The sequence below is a fragment of the Microtus pennsylvanicus genome, chromosome 1 (assembly GCF_037038515.1).
Source record: "Microtus pennsylvanicus isolate mMicPen1 chromosome 1, mMicPen1.hap1, whole genome shotgun sequence".
NCBI classification, from domain to species: domain Eukaryota; kingdom Metazoa; phylum Chordata; class Mammalia; order Rodentia; family Cricetidae; genus Microtus; species Microtus pennsylvanicus.
In genome coordinates this window covers 222,848,886-222,868,487 of record NC_134579.1, presented here as the reverse complement: position 1 = coordinate 222,868,487, position 19,602 = coordinate 222,848,886, and the positions used below count along the sequence as shown (strand labels likewise).

Here is a 19,602-nt window from a genome sequence, read left to right as displayed (position 1 = left end):
GTGTGACAGTTTGTGGATTCTAATGTTTAGAGTTTTTCTGCATTACCTTAGTAAAGGGGGAAATGAAGTATAAAATAATAAAGAAATTTCTGCAGAATTTTAATGAGAGATCTATGATTTCTTCTTTATTGATTGAAATTCCATCTGATACATAATGAATTTTTCCAAAATCATTTTAAAATAATGGGCTTAAGTTCTTAGTTAAAGAAATAAGAAAAATATCTTTGGTAAAAAAATGAACATTAATTATAATTATAGTATCTTTTGATAATCATCTTTTTTATTCTTTTTTTTTGATTTTTCGAGAGAGGGTTTCTCCATAGCTTTTTGGTTCCTGTCCTGGAACTAGCTCTTGTAGACCAGGCTGGCCTCAAACTTCCAGAGATCCGCCTGCCTCTGCCTCCAGAGTGCTGGGATTAAAGGCATGAGCCACCACCGCCCGGGTATCTTTTTTATTCTTGAAATATAACCTTATCACTTTACTCCTTTCTTAATTCATTTAAAAGCACTCAGGTACTCTTGGATATTAGTTGGGTGTGCTTTTTTCACAAACTCATTATCTTTGGGCCATCTTTGTAATTTTATGCCCATTGTATGTGATTCTCCTTACTGTCATTCCTAACCAGTTAAACTATTGAAATTTCTACTTTGTATTCCACAGTAAGAAAGTAGCATACTCTATTTTGTTTTGTTACTATTATGTATTAAATCTTTCCCATTTTCAAATTTTCATCAAATTGTATTGAATATTTTTTCCAGTGTTTAGTGAGGTACTTTTTCTTATCAATAATTAACTTTTGACTTAAAGTATGCTAAGTTATACATACATAATGCTGACAACTCAGAATAATATAACATTGTTGTTTAATATGTGTTTTCCTGATTTTAATTTTGTAACTGGAATTTTTCTCATGTGACACTTTCAGAGATTTTGGGGGTAATTATACCGGAATGTCTTAACTTGAGATCAGTGGGTAGAATTTGAATCAACCTTTAAAATATTATTCACAATTCTTTTTCAGTTTCAAATGTACTTTTTCTGAAGTTCTACAATGCAAAAAAACCTGATTTTTACCTATTCATTTTTTTTTTGTAGCATAGTGATACGCCATTCAGGAATAAGGCTGATAAATTCATTTACTTTTATAAAGCTCTCTTGAATTCAGCATTTATGTGACACATCATAGAGCAGGTTACAACAGTTAAAAATATAAATAAGAAAACAATGAAAATATTTTATCGTATTTTTCTCTGAGAAATTTTAGAATTTGTCATTATGCACAAGCATAGTGTCTTGTAAAGTAAATCATGTAGTTTAACGTAGAAAGTCAAGTTGTTGAAAAATGTGCCATAAGGAGAGTTCTTTGGATATACTCTGTATTCCCGCAGATGTTAACATCCAAGGTGATGCCTGAATATGAGAAATTGATGACAACAACAAGAGTCTCCTGAACAAATTTAAAATTAAACTGGAAAATGAGGTGACAACTACGAAATCATAGTCATCCTGGAACCTGGAAAGAATCTACCTTCTTCTCAAAAATTTTCCTAGCCATTCTTTATCACCTTCATTACTAAATTTTTAAGATAAGTTTTAGTAGCACTCTTGAGATTGCTGTAAAGAGGTTCAATAATGTGACAGCCCGTTGAAGTAGAGTGCTAGCAGACATTTCAGAATTCAACAATTTTAATCATTATGATGTGCTGAGAATATCAATAACTTCATTTTCAAATAAAAACAGATAATTCTATGGCTGTCAACATATACACCTATAATATAAACATTTATCAAACCAGTAGAGTGTACTTGCATCTTGATTTTGAACTTAGAGTATGTGTTTAATTTTTAAAATACTTACCTAGATCTTCATAATAATTTTAAGATTTTTGAATTCCTCTAAGAACTACAATAAATTTATTATTTAGAGTATCAGTCTATGCATCTGTTCTCATGAATGAACTGTACTATACTTCAAAGTATTCTATTTATCTTTGCCATTGTTCTATCTAAGTTAAGAGATTTACAATTGAATTATCTTAAACATTTAATGCATATACTTATTGGTTAAAATGACTTTGAAAATAAACAAAAGTTTTTGAAAGACCAAGTCTTAAGCCCAGCATTCTTGCCATATAAATAATCAAGCACGTATAAACTATGGGATATGTAAACCTCACAGAATTTATCTTACTGGGACTTTTCCATAATGAGGATGTCAAGGCCATGTGTTCTGTGTTGTTCTTGCTTTGTTATCTAGCAATTCTCTGTGGAAACCTGGTGGTTCTTCTCACCATCAGGGGCAGCCATCTTAGTGAGCATCCAATGTACTTTTTTCTCAGCTACCTTTCCCTCATGGATGTATGTTTCACTTCCACAGTGGCCCCTAAATTGATTATAGACTTATTGGTACAGTGTAATGCTATATCCTACAATAGCTGCATAGTCCAGATGTTTTCTGCCCACTTCTTTGGTGCCACTGAGATATTTATCTTGGTGGTTATGGCCTATGATCGCTATGTAGCCATTTGCAGGCCCCTTTACTATATGATCACCCTGAACAGACCAGTGTGCTACGTTCTTGTGATAGTCTCAGTTATTGGTGCTTTTATGCACTCACTTATGCATGTACTGATTGTTATCAGACTTCCCTTCTGTGGTGCCAATGAGATAGACCACTACTTCTGTGACATATTCCCCCTGCTGGAACTGGCCTGCACTGACACAAGACTTCTTGTTATTATAGTCATTACCACCACAGGGCTGCTGTCTATTTTGACCTTTGTTGCTTTGGTCATTTCTTACATCATCATTTTGTCCACATTGAGGATGCGCTCATCCAGGGGCCGACGGAAAGCTCTTTCTACTTGTGGCTCACATATTACAGTTGTGTTCATGTTCTTCTTGCCGCTCATCTTTACCTATGTCCCATTGGGTGATCCCGTTGGGGATGACAAAGTGTTTGCTCTATTTTACACTGTGATTGCCCCTTTGTTCAACCCTCTTATCTACACACTGAGGAATACAGATATGAAGAATGCCATGAGGAAGGTGTGGTGCCAAGAAAAACTGTCTGAAGGAAAGTGAAATTTCTTCTGGTGGAGCCTTTTGCTCAGTTTTGCTCTATGTATAGAATTACTGTGAGCAAAACAAAAAAAAAATACCTAGATGGATAAAAGATGCAAGCCATGAAGAGAAAAAAAATCTAGCCACAAGGACTGTAAGTATGGCTTAATTAATTACAAGTCTTTTCTATTTTGATTCAATAGAACTTACTTTGTCTTATTATGTAGAATAATTATATAATTTGGCAATTTTCACTCTACTTTGGGATACTGATATTTTGTCTGAGATAGCTGTCATAAAGAAGTTCTAATCACATACTTTTTCATGCTCCTACTACAATTAACAAAATAAATGAAGGAAAAGAACCAAAACACTGTATTTGTCTTGTCACTTGGTATTATCCTCATATACCTCATGTTTCACAACCATGTTGCTGAAAAGTTATGATGTTATTAGGAGACAGAATCTTAAAGAAAAGTTCTTGATACTCTGGCTCTCATAATCTTTCCCCTCTCTTCTTCATTTCTGCCTGAGCCTTAGTTGTGGGAATATTTTGTAGATATATCCATTGAGACCAGGCTCCAAAGCTCTGAATTTTGATTGGTAGGTGCTTTCTATAGTGGTACCTTTCTTTTTTTAAAGAGGGGTTTCCTTGATGAGAGGTGAGGATGACGCTTGATGACTGTGGACATAAGGACAAATGATTATAATGCTTTTAAGGATTGTGCTGGTTTAGTTAATCATTGGTTATAGATTTCTCTTCAACAACCATGACTTCACTAGCATTGAGAGATAGCTAGCTGTTCATAGGCATAATTTCTGTCTAGTTGAATGAGTCTTCACTTCAATTAGAGAGCTTTTAGTTACTATCTATACATATGTGCCACTATTTCACCCTTAGTGTTATCATGCCATGCTGCTTGTCAACGTGGCTTATAAGTGTCATAGCTGAGTAAAGCTTTTTTGCCTCTCTCCTTTGGAAGTGGGATAGGTGATATAATCCACCAAAGAACATAGCAATTGGTTGTCCAGAGCCAAATGGTCAACTGTGAATACATAATAAGGTAACTATATCAGCCACATGATGGTGGTGCATGCCTTTACCCTCAGCACTCAGGAGGCAGAGGCAGATGGCTTTCTGTGAGTTTGAGCCCAGCCTGGTCTACAAGAGCTAGTTCCAGTTCAGGCTTCAAATCTACAGAGAAACCATGTCTCAAAAAGCAAAAAATAGTAAGATTATATAAATAGAACAGTTTATATTTAGTAATACATATTTATTGCTATATATGTGTACACATATAACTATATTTTTTGTATAGCAATATGAATATATGTATAAGTGAGTGAATGTGTATGTGAAACAACAATCAATTTGAAGAAAACCAGGAAGGAGGATGTGAGAGTTTTGGAGGGAGAAAGTAGACGGGAGAAATGTAATTATAATATAATCTCACAAAACCCTGTAATTATGCAATTAGACTCTTTAAACAATCATTTCTAAAATCATCCATTGAAGTGTAAGTATACTATTATTTTAATTCTTATGTCCAATAATGTATTTAATACCTTGAGTCCTAGTATATTATTTTAATGAGGACTTTCATATTAAGAATGATGGCATCTCATTTATTTATTGCTCATTGGTAAGTTGATGAATAGGGATTTCCAACATTTGACCCCTATAATGAAACATGAATTTGAAGGACTATCAATGTGTATACCAGTCTGCCTTAATGAGAACAATTAAAGTAGATGGAAGATAACTGCCTAGAAGATTAGCACAAGCATACAAAAATAACTATAGCTAGAGTTAAGACAAATTCCATCTTGTCTTTATCATCCTTTTCCTAACCCTGGAACAGAGAAAGGCATCTGCTAGTGTCTGTAGGTGAGAGAGGTAAGCACACTATTTTGCCCTGGAGAAGCAATATTTAACAGTATGAAATCTGTGATGGGTAGCTTTACTCTGTGTATTAAACTAGCCCTGGAATCCAGAGCCTAGTCATTGGACTAGAACTACTAACTTAACCTCTTTTATAGTTTGGATCGATAAGGTATCTCAAAGGCTTATAAGTTACAGATTGATCCTCAGCCATTGAGACTATTGGGAGGTCAAAAATGGAGGAAATAGAATATTCAAGTATGCTTGTGAAAAATATGGTGAGATTTACAACTCATTTCCTTCATTTTGATTCTTGGCTATCATGAAGTGAGCATCTTTGATATACTATGCATTTTATACCTGAATATTCTGCCTCACCACATCCTTAAATACTATGAGTCAAATGATCACAGACTGAAGCCTCTGAAACAGCCCAAATAAGTGTTATTACTTATAATACATTAGTACATATTATATAGATATACATTTATATATTATGTAGTATATTATATTTTATATATGGAAAACTTTATAGAAATAGGTATAGATATAGATTTAGATAGATATAAATGATTTAGATAACAGAAAGTTTACTAATTCAGCTTCCAAACAAAGTAAAGCAAGAACGAGAGTTAGCTTACGCTCATAGAGTGTGCTCTTAAAATTTCTCTGGTACCAAAAATGCTTCCACTATATTTGATCTAACCTTGCCTTATTGTACTAGTCTTTAGTCTCATTCAATAGCCAGGATTGACCACCAGTACTAGTAACCAGTGCATTTACAATTGAACTTGCCCAATTTCTAGAGCTACTTATTTTAGGATAGAATGTATAGACTGAGCTTGTCAGCCCTCTGTGTGCCAGAGAAGATATCAAAAATGGAAGGCTGTGTGACCTTTTTCTCTCTAGTTAGAAATAGTCACAAATTAGTCAAGATCTTTTTTCTTTAGTGTTGGCATCATGTCCCATTGAGTGTTAGTGGATTTCTACTTGGTCATTGCTCATTTTAAATTAATTGTTGAAATATATCCTTATGTACATTAACATAACCTTCTCAATCTGTGTAATGCTTTCAGGGCTGACCACTAGGTAACTAATTCCCCTTCCATGGGGAAGTTTATCTCTCCCATTCTCAGCATTTTTTTAGTTTCCTGTAGCTCTTTCTGTGGAATTGAGGCTTCGTGAACTTTCAGGACTTCCCTGTCCAAGTTAGCATATGTATCCTGTCTATTATTGTTGTAGCTCATGTTTAGTCAGTCATGATGCTGAGGCTTCATTGGGGTAGATTTTGACATTACTAGGAGACATGATAGTATAGCAAACTCCATGATCTTGTGGCACTTACTATCTTTCTGACCAGGGTTGCAACCTGATGATTGATCCCTGAACCTTAGTTTCAGGTGATTTATTGTATAAAACTCATATTAGGGAATAAAATGTCTTTCAGAAGCCTTTATTAGAGCATCATTAAAATAAGTCTCCTAGACTCCTTTATACAGTTCAGAAGGGATAATAGTATGTTTAAGCCCAGCTTCTAGTTCTACCAAGCAATCTCTCCCTCTTTCCCTCTTCCTCTCTCTGTCTCTCTGTCTCTCTGTCTCTTTCTCTCTCTCTCTCTCTCTCTCTCTCTCTCTCTCTCTCTCTCTGTCTCTCTCTCTGTCTCTCTCTCCCTCCCCTTGTGGTGTGTGTGTATCTCTGTATGTGTGTGTCCCCATGATTTCCAAATGTATCAGTCACAGCCTCAAGGGTATACTTCTTTCTTCTGCTAATAACCAGTATCATACTGAGACTCAGTGTAGCTATTTATCATCCCAGTCCCACAAGCTGACCACAGTGAGTACAGATGCAAATTGGGTGGTGCCTTCCTGAATGACAATGATCAAGGCTACTCAGAGCAGGGCTTCTTGCATTGTTACCATTTTCAACAGTATTTTTTTTCTAAATGGTCATGCCTTTTGATGGATACATTGTGTCATGAATCATCTACTAGTGGACCAGAGAGTATAATTTCATCTTTCTAGAAGCACCCTGTGATTCATCATTTCAATTTTTTTAAAAAAAATTCATCTTGTACCTGTATCAACCCAGCTTTCTTTTTCAATGCCTTAAGTTTTGTTCTTTTCATTTTTAATGAAGTATTTTTATTAATTTTAAATTTTTTGTGTATGTATTGGTGTGTATATAGATATGTGAACATTAGTGCAAGTAACCACAAAGTTCATAAGAGGATGTCAAGTCCCCTGGAGATAGAGTAAAACACAGTGAACCACCTGTTGTGAAAGTTGAAACTGAGCTCAACTTCTTTGCAATAGCAGTATGCACTTTTAACTACTGAGCCACCTTTCTGGAACCCTAGTAATCCCATTTTAAAAGGATAATTTATATTTACCTTAAATTGATGCTCTGGATTACAACATTCTATATCTTACATTACAAATCTATAACTTAAATTATCAGTATTTTAAAATGCATTCACACTAATTGGTAAGAGGTTTAATATTTAGTCTATTAATCCATGCATACATTCTACTCTATAGTAAAGCCCTCTGAGTGACACTCAAGACTACATATTAGATGTGATTTACTATAACTCTTATAATTCAAGACAAATATTGAAGCTATCCTATCCAATGAGAAAAAACAAATTAAAACTTTGAAATATATTTTAATGAAATTATATAACCATTATTCACCAATATAATTTTTACAGGTCTTCCTAAGGCAAAATTTCTTTTTCAGGGAGAAAGATTTACTGGTCTCTAATTATTCTTGAAGTATGTTTGTGAACATCAGGGTAAAATGTAATATTAATCTGAAAGTAAAAAATGCAAGATTTTGGAGAATATAGGGAAGAGAGTTTATGCTCTCAAATAAGAATTTCTGTCTACAGCACATATATTATCATTACAGAACAAAAATTTAATTTATAGCAAGTATTGTAAACATTACTAAAAACACTCAGTCATTACATAGCAAGTAATTTATTTCCTTGATTTTTTAAAAAATAAATTTTTATTTGATTTGCTAACTCAGGTTTGTAAAAAAAGGACACTTAATAATTTGCTGTATTGTGAATATAAAATGTCTCACACAGGCTTTTGTTTTTGAAAAGTTATTCTACAGGATTCCATAGAAAGAACATTGCCCCTAAGACAGATGGAAATTATTCTATAAGATGACATCCCCTCTCCCAACAAAGTTTGTCCTCAAGGTTAGGAATAACAATTAGGGATTGAATATAATTGTTATAGAGTTGCGGGTTGCGGTCAAAATTATGTAGGCTCAGGAATTTCTTTTGAAAAAAAATCAGGAAGAGGATAATAGGTAGATTAGTGTGAGTTTACTCACACTAATAATAATAGTGAGAAATAGAGTGAATACCTGTGAGCTTTTATTTATAGACAATTTACATTGCTATAGATTCTTGTATATTTTACAAATTCAAATTATATTTGTTATATTGAATATGTACCTATTTCTGTTTACAATAGTTGTAGACTTATGCAGTTACTTTGTCATGTTTTGTGCATGCAAGTTTCTACCACTGTTTAAGACATTTTATATTGATACAATTTTAGGACATAGTTATCATATTGCACTATACATTTCTACCTCTGATCAAAATACTTATACATTGTTTATGTTTTGAGGTCATTGTCCTCATTTGTTTAACGATTGTCTAATATTATAATGTGAAACTTAGTCCTTAAGCTATATAGGTATAAAGAATACATTTCTACCTCTGATCAAAATACTTATACATTGTTTATGTTTTGAGGTCATTGTCCTCATTTGTTTAACGATTGTCTAATATTATAATGTGAAACTTAGTCCTTAAGCTATATAGGTATAAAGAACAATAGGTCAATAGTCATCCATGTTTATCATACTGATAGTTAGACTAATTGGGTTCTCTAGATACATAGAGAATGTATTCCACATAGATAGGTAATCTTCAACCTCTGCAAAGAATGTAGAATACGGCATTTAAGTAACTTGGGGTTCTTTTGACTTGAGACACAATTGCTCCTGATGAATGTCTATATTCATTGGCATTGGTAGAAAGTGTCAGGTTGATCTCCATGAGTTCAAGGCCGACCTGATCCACAAAGCAAGCTCCAGGATATCTAGGACTGTTACACGGAGAAACTTTGTCTTAGAAAAAAAAAAGAAAGAAAAAGAAAAGAGAGGTTTCCTGTGCTTTTTATAAATGGTAAGATAGAGAGGAGGCAGGAGTCTTAAATGGACTCAGCAGGCAAATTTTCTTGCCCCCAGAACCCAAAGTCCTGAGTTCAGACCCCTAATGGCAGCTTTTGCTTCTGTGCAGAATGCACTTATATCATGGAGCTTTGCACAAAGTTTTCTTAGACTGGAAGACAAAGCAAAGTTTTAGGACATATTCTGCAGACCATCTGCTAAAATGATATGTGCCACTGGGGGTATAAACTCTAAGCTTCACTGGTTATCAAAAGATTTTTGCAATTACAATAATAGTAGATTTGTTACAAGGAAATGTTGTTGGCCCAAGAGACAGAACCTCTGTGGAACAAAAGAGGCTTGGCAATGCAGACATTCAAGGCCATTGGCACACGCATCTTCACAATATATTGCTACATTTTGAAAGAAAGGTACAGAATTTTGATTTTGTTCAGTTTCATTTTTCTTTTGTTTTGTTGTAACCATTTCTTCTCGCAATCCTGTTCCAACTTTTTGTAATAAAAGGTGTATTCTGTGTATTACATTTCATTGAAGAATACTAAAGGTGGACTACATAATTTTTTTGTGTGTCAAGATGACAATAAACCTCTGTGATTAGAAATAAATTGCTTTACTCTGAGTGAGAAAGATCCTTGTACTCTCTTGTTTAAATTATTGTTTCCTATCACCTACCAGGTGGCTCACAGTCACTTCAGTTCCAGTGCCTTCTTCATAGGCACTGCGGATATGTGATGCACTGGCATATATGAAGATAAACCACCCAGACACAATTTTTAAAGATTAATGTGCATCTCAAATTATTCTGTCTAACTATAACTGCATACCATCTGAAAGAACTCTAGCCAGCCTGAGCATGGTGAACATTATACATGGCTATGAGTTGAAATGTAAAATTATGATAGAGATAAAGAAGACAAATAGGTACATACATGATGAACAGGTGAGTAGAAGATGATAGATGAATAATTTATTTTCTGAAGTTTTTAAAATATATGACATATTACTATATGACCTAGAGTCATAGTGATGTGCAATAGATCTAAAGTCATTCATTGTGTCTAACAATGTCCTCTTACCTACATATAAACACCACTCCCTGACCTTTAAAATCCATGACTTAACCATTTTTCTGTTTCCTTCAGTCTTATATTTCAAGTATAACTGAAATCACATGGTGTCTATCTTATGTCAAGCTTATTTCAGTCAACACAATGTCCTCATCTTTGTTCTCATAAGAAAAATCTCAGTTATACTAAAATCTAAGACAGATTCACAGCAGAGTGATAGTTTCTAAAACACTGGGATGTAGCAGACAAGTGTTGGTCAGGTCAAACATAGACCTGAGTAACAACTTGAGATTTATTATATAAATGTTACCTATAGATAACAATAGTAACATACTGCATTTCAAAATATTCAGAGCACATTTTAAATATATTTACTGCAAAATACATAAGGTGATAAATCAGTTAACCATTTTAGTTTAATCATATCTATCTACCCATCTTCTTGCTTTTTATGTATCTATATTTCTATATAAACATTCATCATCTTTTTCTTCCATCCATCCTAATATCACCTAACTCAAAACTATATGTAATTTTAATTTTTATAAATGAAAGACCTTTATTAGAGTATTACAAATGAAGACAGAAACTTTTATATACATTTTACTCTATTTCACATGTTGATAAAGGTAGGAGCTTAATTCACTTATCTGGAAATTGAAATAAGAATTCAGAGCATTTACAGCAGATATGCATTTCAATGACTTCCAGCAGATTCTCCCTAGAATTTTAGAAAGTTACTTACCTTGGTCCAGATTCATTTTGTGTGTTACAAAATCCGTTTTCACACAGGATTTTGATAGCATGACTTTTTCCTTTGCATTCCCAGGAGTATTTTACATTAATGATGCTAAGTACAGGAGTCTAGGGGAAGTCATTTTTTAATAAGTCCCCATCCTCTCAATTAAGAAATATAAGACCAATAAATTGAATTTTTTTATCTTCTCACAACCACTTCCCATTCGAACACAGAACTCTTCTTTTTCTCTTAAATATTACACCTGCTATGTCATTTGTTGCTGTTTTTCTGCCTGAGTCGTGTTATTCCCAAAACACCAGTAACCCTCAAAGATGACCCCAGAGATTAAATCCTCAAGCAAAAGCAAAGAGCCTTTATTCAAGCTTGAGCTTGGAGATCCTCCATGTGTCTGATGCAGCGAGTTCTGAGCTTGGGCAGGGTAGGGTTTTCATCATAGTAAAGGTTGGGGTGAAGGGATTTCCAGTGTTCAAGACACTGTTTGGCTGATATTTGTATGGGTGTCCTAACAAAAGGGGAATAGGTGTGTACTGGACTCAGGGTTGCCTAGTGATCTTATCTAATCTTATGTAATGGTTGAAATGCTCAGACTATCAGGTACTTTCTTTTATATACTATCCAGGCCCTGAGTGGTGTCAGTTTATAGCTTTTCCTGGAACCTGGTGTTTCCTGCCAGCAAACTGAAAATCAGGACTACTCTCTTGACTGGTTTTTGTCAAGTCTATCACAGCAGTAGGGGTGACCAAGCTGTTCTGGGCCTCATAAGTCACAAAGCAGCTACTTTTAACATTGCTTCCTTGCTTAATAAGTGATCTCTCTGTGAATATAGGTGTTTAGGTGTGGTTTATGCCTTATCCAGAAATTCCCACTATGTGTGGGGTCTCCTTCACTCAAAAAAGCTGAAAACTTACAGCATCTTGCACCTGCAGGCAGATCAGCAGGTTGAAGAGTGTCCTTTTCTGGTTGCTCAGTGTTTTAAACCTCTTCTTGGCAGAAGTGGTTTCTGTTTCTTTCAGACAGCAGGACTTATTACAGTACTTGCAGCTTGCCTTATCTAAAAGTGATTCTCAGTAAGTTTCCGTTGTTTACTCTTGATATAGAGGACCTAGTGACTTAGGTCAGATTAGTAACTTCCTGAAGCTATCTTTTGTTGTTTACTTTCTGTCTTAAGGTGCTTTTCTGTGGGATGGACTATCTCTGAAAAATATTGTTATACAACATAAAGTGTTCAATATCATCAGTTTCTGAAGAATGAAAATGACAATTTGCAAGGAGATGCTATTTTAACCCCATTACAAATGCTTCTATCAAGAATACTAAAGATTACAAAGGATGGTAAAGATATAGAAAAAGTTCAACTACTGAAACATAGTAAGGGAATATATTTTAATGTAGCCATTACAAAGTACTGTTTCGAGATTTAAACACACAAACACACAAATACCCATGAGCCAGCAATTACACTGAGTACATATACACATGACAGAATACAGTATGTCTAAAGAAATATTAATATCACTGATTACTGTGTCTTTACTAGCAATAGACAAGGTATGTAACCAACTGAAGTTGCCATCAAAATCTAATTTTACAAAGAATATAATAGACAGTGAAGTGCTATATATATGTGTGTGTAAATTAGAAGTAAATCTTATCATTTACAATGAGAACAAGATGGGGACATTGTGTTGACTGAAATAAGCTTGACATAAGATAGACACCATGTGATCACAGTTATACTTGAAACATAAGACTTTAGGAAACAGAGAAATGGTTAAGTCATGGATTTTAAAGATCAAGGAGTGGTGTTTATATGTAGGTAAGAGGACAATGTTAGACACAAAGAGTGACTTTAGGTCTATTGTATAGCACTGTGAATCTAGGTCATATAGTAACATGTCATAGAAGCTTTTAGGACTAATTACAGTGTCAGGTAAAATAAGAACTGCTGCCAATGGAAACATGACATTCTGAGTCCTAAATCTATGAATCTAATTGCCAAGTTGGTAAGACAAAGCTCAAAAAACTTGCCACTTAACTCTAAGTTTACAATGCTATGTTTTCTGTAAATAGATATAAATTATAAAATTAGAAATATATATAGATATTGGCTTTCTTTTACAACACAATTTCCAACAATTTTGAGGTGGTCCTAAATAAGTTGCTTTCATTTTGTCAGAAGTAGTTTTTAAAACATTGTTGATTATAATTTCATAATTTTGTCAACTCTGAAAATACATGAAGATGATATGTGCTGTACAAAATATTTAACCAAAATTTAATATTTATGTTAAAGTTGACAAGTATAACTTATACAGTAGGCTTATCAGGAGAATAGTTTAATACAGCCCTGAGTTTGACAAAGTTAGGTTTTACAAATCTTACTTTCTTAAAATAATACTAACAGGATTAAAATATCTTGTAAAAATTGATGATTTTTAAGGTTCGATACTATTTCATTAAATTATTATATCACATTTTCTGCATGCAACCATATGGCAATGGGTATATAATTCTCTATCATATATTGCTTATTTTGGGTAATGTTTTATGGCATTAAGAACATTCATTAGCTTGGGAGTCCGATTTCCAGGATTTTGCATAAAAACTCAGAAGTGTACTTTTCTGGATCAAGGTGTGATCTCTGTGACTCCCATATGCAGTGGGGGGGAGATTGGTCCTGCCTCAACTTGTTATACCAAGCTTTGTTGACAACCATGCAAGGCCTTACCCTTTCTGAGAACTAGATGGGGAATAAAAAGGAGGTGGGGAAGGGAACAAGAGGAGATGAGGGAGGAAAAACTGTGGTTGATATGTAAAATAATAAAAATATTAATAAAAAACCAGATTCCCATTTCAGGTTTAAAGAATTCTCAAATAGAAACAAGAAACTTCTTATACAGAGATTATAAAGAGTCAAGCCCCAAGTTTTGGCTTACATTCTTGAATGAGTTTAAAATAATATAATGGAAAAGACGAGTATTTGTAATGGTTAATAAACATGTCCTCATATGCAACAAAACTGTCTTTCAATTGCACCTTGTAGTCTCAGGTCAGAAGGATTAATCCCGCATTGTCTGAGAAATCGATCATGGCCTTCTGTGAGAGCATGTTACTGCAAGATAGCATAATCCTCCTTTGGAATTACTTCAACGGCCCACATTCACTTTTATGTCTAGGTTTACATGTATCTCAAAATGAGATCTGTGAGCTGATATACTACATCACAAATGCCTGCATGATTAGACTAATTTATCCAGAGACTATGAATTTGATAAAAAACTGTAAACTTTTGTGAATGCCCTGACTAGTTCTCTAATCATTCTCTTCAGTCAAACCTTACTGTGGGAAAAGTCACTGAATTGGAAAATATCTACGCTAATTTACTAATGAAATTATGGGATGGCAAAGGATCACTGGTCAGGACATAACTTCCAAAAGCGTTGTTTGCACAGTTACATAATGAACAACATTGAAAGTAGTAGCCAGAATTTTCTGACCTGAAAAACTCTATAAACTTAGCTTGTCAGATTAGAGCTTTTCTAGAAGAGTGTCAATATAGTCTGTTGGAAATTGACATAAGGCAGATGAACAGTGTGTGTGTGTTGCTTAGGTTATATGTCTGTTGTAACAAATACAGAACCTGAGGTAGCCCCTTTGCATCTGGGGCACTCATTTCTGCTTCCCCCAGTATAACACACCACGTTTGACAATTATATATGTAATTATTTATGTATTTATGTAATTACAATTTATGTAATTGTGTAAGTCTTCCAAATTGAGATCATCCAAACTATCCACGTCATTTTGTCTCCAGTTCATCTGAAGTTGCATGATTGCTGGTTTATTTGTTTTCTGGCTGAGTTTTTCTACTAAACAATCTCTTAATGGCATTTTTCATCTGATTATTTCTCAAGGTGTAGATTAATGGGTTTAGCATGGGAGTTATTACAGTATAAAAAATAGCAACTGCTTTATCAATGGGTAATGTAGCTGCAGGTCTCATGTACACAAATATGCAAGGTACAAAAAATAAAATCACCACTATAATGTGAGAAACACAGGTAGAGAGGGCTTTGTGTCTTCCTTCTGCACTGTGGGTCCTTAGGGAGCACAGGATGACCATGTAGGATATGAGCAGAAGGAGGAAGTTTAACAGACAGATGAAGCCACTGTTGGCAGCAACAAAGAGACCTAGGATGTGTGTATCAATACAGGCTAAATCAAGCAAAGGGTTCAGATCACACATAAAGTGATCTATGACATTAGGGCCACAGAAAGGAAGTCCAACAATGAAAAGAATTTGTATACCTCCATGAAGAAAGCCTCCAGCCCATGACACTCCCACAAGTATATTACAGAGTCGTCGATTCATGATGGCTGCATAATGCAGAGGTTTGCAGATGGCTACATAGCGGTCATAGGCCATGACAGTAAGCAAGATGACCTCAGCACCTCCAATGAAGTGTTCCCCAAAGACTTGGGTCATACATCCATTGAACTGAATGGACTTCCTTTCACGGAGTGAATCAACAATCAGCTTAGGAGTATTGACAGATGAGTAGCAGGCATCAATGAAGGAGAGATAGGCCAGAAAATAGTACATAGGGGAATCCAACAGTTGACTATTTGTAATGGTGACCAGAATGAGCAAATTTCCTACCACAGAGAAGATATAGATTACCAAAAATACAGAAAAAACAATTTTCTGCATGTGTGGGTTCTGTGTGAGTCCCAGGAGAACAAACTCAGTTACATTGTTCCTGTATTCCATCTAGTTCATGAGACAGGCAATCATATTTCCTGGGGGAAAATTAACACATCCTCATGTTTATTTAATTTCTATATTACAATAATAGTGATTAAATTCTGTTAATCAATAAAATGCAACCAGATTTTTTTGTAAAAAATTCAGAAAAAATTCTAGATACTAATTACTACTTAAGACTGTAAGTTTTCTCCTTAGTGAAAATAACTGGAAGTATGTATATGAGCAATGTATATAAATATACTAGAAAATCTTAAGTGTGCTGAATATTTGGGATGACTCATAATGTAAGAGGAGTTCTAAATATATTCCCAGAGGCAGCTAAATCCACAAAGCATAGTGGGGTGTATAGTTGTTGAGTGGAGTGTCGTGTCCATTAAAGTGAAAATATTTACAGCTTATTTGTAGGAAATGGACAGTAAGAGAAGTGAAATCATGATTTGAGTAGAAATGTATTAGTGAACTTGAGTAAGAAGGAAACATGAGCACTAACATCATAAACTGAGCTTTGGCCTTGACTGAAACACACTGGCACTCCCTAGTTAGTAGCTGCTAGGTAAGCTAATAGCATTAGATGTTGGAGAAGTTCTAGTAACAGAATAGTAATGGGACCATTTTAAAATTACTTGTGAAAATCCAAATATTTTGAGTCATGTCCAAATTCCATGTTATATGTATTTGCAACAACAATATAAAGCAACAAAGCAGAAAAGAAACTGATGCAAAAATTTAGGGTAGATAGTGCTGAGGGTACAGAGAAAATACGGGTTATTGTAAAAGAATCTTTAATGCTTAAGCCTACATGATAATTCTGAAATAGTCCATAACAAGACCGTATTCCTGCCATGGCTACTATGTGCCTTGCACCCAAGACTGCTTTTAGCACTTTAAATAGCTAGTATTGTTGTTATTCTTTATCAATTAAGAGAAAATGCTCTCTAGGTATAAAAACAAAAACATTAAATGAGATCACAAAACACTGGCTGTTAGCTAATGATTATTTTTTAAACACTTGTTGGTTCAGTTCTTCATATACACCAAAGAAACTGTTGAAATATATTTTCTACAAATTATCATGTTTTCTTCTTGGAAATATTATAACAAAGAAATTATGTTTCCTTCCTCATATAAACAGATAAAATGGCAATGTTAATTATACTACTTTGCTTCTTTCTTCTATTTTTATCTTCCAGTTTTAAAGTATTAAATGCTTCAAATCATTCAACTATACAACCATATTATTATGTTAAACAAATGTTGGTCTATAAACTACTTCAAATATGGCATAGTGACTTACTAGTATATCATTTCAGAAACAATTTCCTTTGATGAATATACATAGGCTAGGTCATAGGGTGAGGCATAATGGTTTGACACTTCATTCAATAAGACAATGAGTGTTTCTGTATTCTTGGAAGGATTTTTTCATCTTAGCACATCTTTTGGTCACTCTTCTTATATATCACTATATAGGATAGGTTGCAAAACTCTTGGGAACACTGGGAAAACATGCTATAAACAGTGACCTAGTACTTCAATTCAAGAATTATAGGAAAAATTTGAGAATTCTAGTTCTTCTTCTAGTCACCTTGGGTTTATTTTCTGGCAATTCACACACCTCCTTCTTCTTCAGTTTATAAAATTATAATAATAATAATGGTATAACATTATATGCTATGAAAATTTAATACAATGGGAAAGTTTGAATGAGGCATTTAGTAACAAGTACAAGGTTACAATTTATTTCTTAAAGTATAAATACAATTACTAGATAAATATAATTGATAGCATGGGCACCAATATCAAGAAACATTTAACTTTCCAACAACTTAAGAGGAATCCTTTTAATACTTCAAAGAAGCAACATAGACTTGAAATATCTATAAAACATAACCCCCAAATTAATTATCTGTTCCTGTACTTGGAATCATAAGCATATATTTACTCACTTAATATTTATATTTAGGATTTTCAGTGTGTGGTCATGCCAAACTGATTAGCCTTAGTTGTTAAAAGAGGTGTCTCAAGGTAAAACAGTGATAGATCTAATGAGATATAGTACACCTATTCATCTATGGGTCTCACATTGTATGATATTAAGTAAATGATACTTACCAAATATTGTGAAAATTAGGGTGAGGGTGAAGTACTCTGTCTTTACCTGACAAACCAAACTAACTCTTGTATACAAAAAGTCACAGTATCAACTAATCATCAGCAGTCCTTAAAGATATTCCATCACAGATCCAGCTCCAGTATGGGCTTTGAGTATTCAGAAGAGACCGGGATGGTGGACTTTCAGTGTGCAATCTTGGCATCTTTGCAGACATCCAAGCATGTATTAAATAGTGTCTCCATAGAAAAATTCTTCCTCTTTCTTAAATGTAAAGATATTTCCCTGACAACATGGGGTTTCAATCTATAATGAATTCTTTTAGTACACTATGTAGAGATGGTCTTTATTCTCTGATAGTAGTCCTTCATTATAAAAGGCAGGGGCTGGCAAGATTGCAGATAAGCTTCTATAGAAACTACTCGACCCATGGTGAATATTTCTGTGGATATGTGATGTGCAATGATACTGCATTTGTATCCTGAATTACAAGGGTATTTAAGGAAGTTTCTGTGAATGCCAACAATCTCGTTACTGTGCTTTCTCTCCCAGGAATTAATTATCTCTTTGATGGAAAAGCTATTTCTTAGAATACAGTATTTTGGAAAATACGTATGACTTACCCAGTCTTCAATAGAAAACAGAATTCCCCAAGAATGGAAAGACAGCATTTAGTAGATTCGTTTCCCTATATAACACTTGTTAACAATACTGAATGCCATATAAGCTACAGTGTCCTCATTCTAGTTTTAACAGTAGAATACAGCTTCTCCTATGATAAATGGGACATTGGGTATACTTGGCATTTTACCAATGTGATATTCTTTCTGAAAATTTGCTTAATATCTAAACCAATGAAGGCATATAATTGCCAGCCTTTAAAAATACAACTGCAAAAACTTTTTATTCTACCTTTCTGGGTACTTTTGATCTTTGCAGAATCTCTACAAATCTCCATATTATACTCATCTCCATGTTATACTTACCAGCAGGGCTAGTTTGTGGAGTCCTGTCTGAAACAAAACAAACAAACTTCCACAAACAGTGGGTTTCAAACTTATCTCTTTGTATTATTGGTGATTCAACATTTAATCATCCATTAAAATGATTAGTTTTAAATTGTTGTAATTATCATTTCTAATCCATCATCTCATGTAGTTTATGTTGACCTTGTAGTCAATATGAATCAGAGAATTAGCTGAACTGCTTGCTGATCTGCCTACCTCTGCTTCCCAAGTGTAGGATGCCTTTTTCTGCTTTTTCTCAGTAATCCAACTAGGTCTTTGACAATTTAATACATCTATATTAAACATGCTAGTTACTCTTATGTCTTGGTTGTGAGCCTAGTTGTTAATGGCGCTTAAGCAGATTTCCAATTTCATTATCACTCCTCTCATTGACACCTCTCTTTATATTTTCCCTAACCCATGTCAAACCAAATCTTTCCACTTGATGAGGGATGTCTTCCTGTATATGTGATGCACTTATTGGTTAATGACTAATGTGGCTTTGTTATATGGAAGGGCAGAATATATCTAGGCTGGAAGACAAAGAGAGAGAAAGTAGGCAACGTCAAAGAGACAACATGTAGCTGTCAAAGGAGACAGAAACCCCAAACCTTACCTCATAAGCCATATCCTTGTGGCAATATACTGATGAATAGAATTGGATTAATTTAAGATATAATAGCTAGCTCATAATATGCCATTCACTAAGCATGTTGTAATTAATAT

At 34.2% G+C, this 19,602-nt stretch overlaps 2 protein-coding genes across 2 annotated transcripts; one reads left to right on the top strand and one right to left on the bottom strand.

The window, feature by feature from the left end:
• The first annotated feature begins 2,158 nt into the window (after positions 1-2,158).
• On the top strand, positions 2,159-3,085 carry LOC142842734 (olfactory receptor 4P4-like). The gene has a single exon (XM_075959433.1). It carries the CDS (start codon positions 2,159-2,161, stop codon positions 3,083-3,085), a length of 927 nt encoding a protein of 308 aa, XP_075815548.1.
• Positions 3,086-14,832: 11,747 nt separating this feature from the next.
• On the bottom strand, positions 14,833-15,762 carry LOC142842732 (olfactory receptor 4C46-like). Its single transcript, XM_075959432.1, has one exon. The coding sequence runs from the start codon at positions 15,760-15,762 to the stop codon at positions 14,833-14,835; it is 930 nt and encodes a 309-aa protein (XP_075815547.1).
• Between the last annotated feature and the right edge of the window lie 3,840 nt (positions 15,763-19,602).

Coding starts and splice junctions, on each gene's coding strand:
- LOC142842734 (XM_075959433.1), top strand. CDS start 2,159: ATGGGATATGTAAACCTCACAGAATTTATCTTACTGGGACTTTTCCAT.
- LOC142842732 (XM_075959432.1), bottom strand. CDS start 15,762: ATGGAATACAGGAACAATGTAACTGAGTTTGTTCTCCTGGGACTCACA.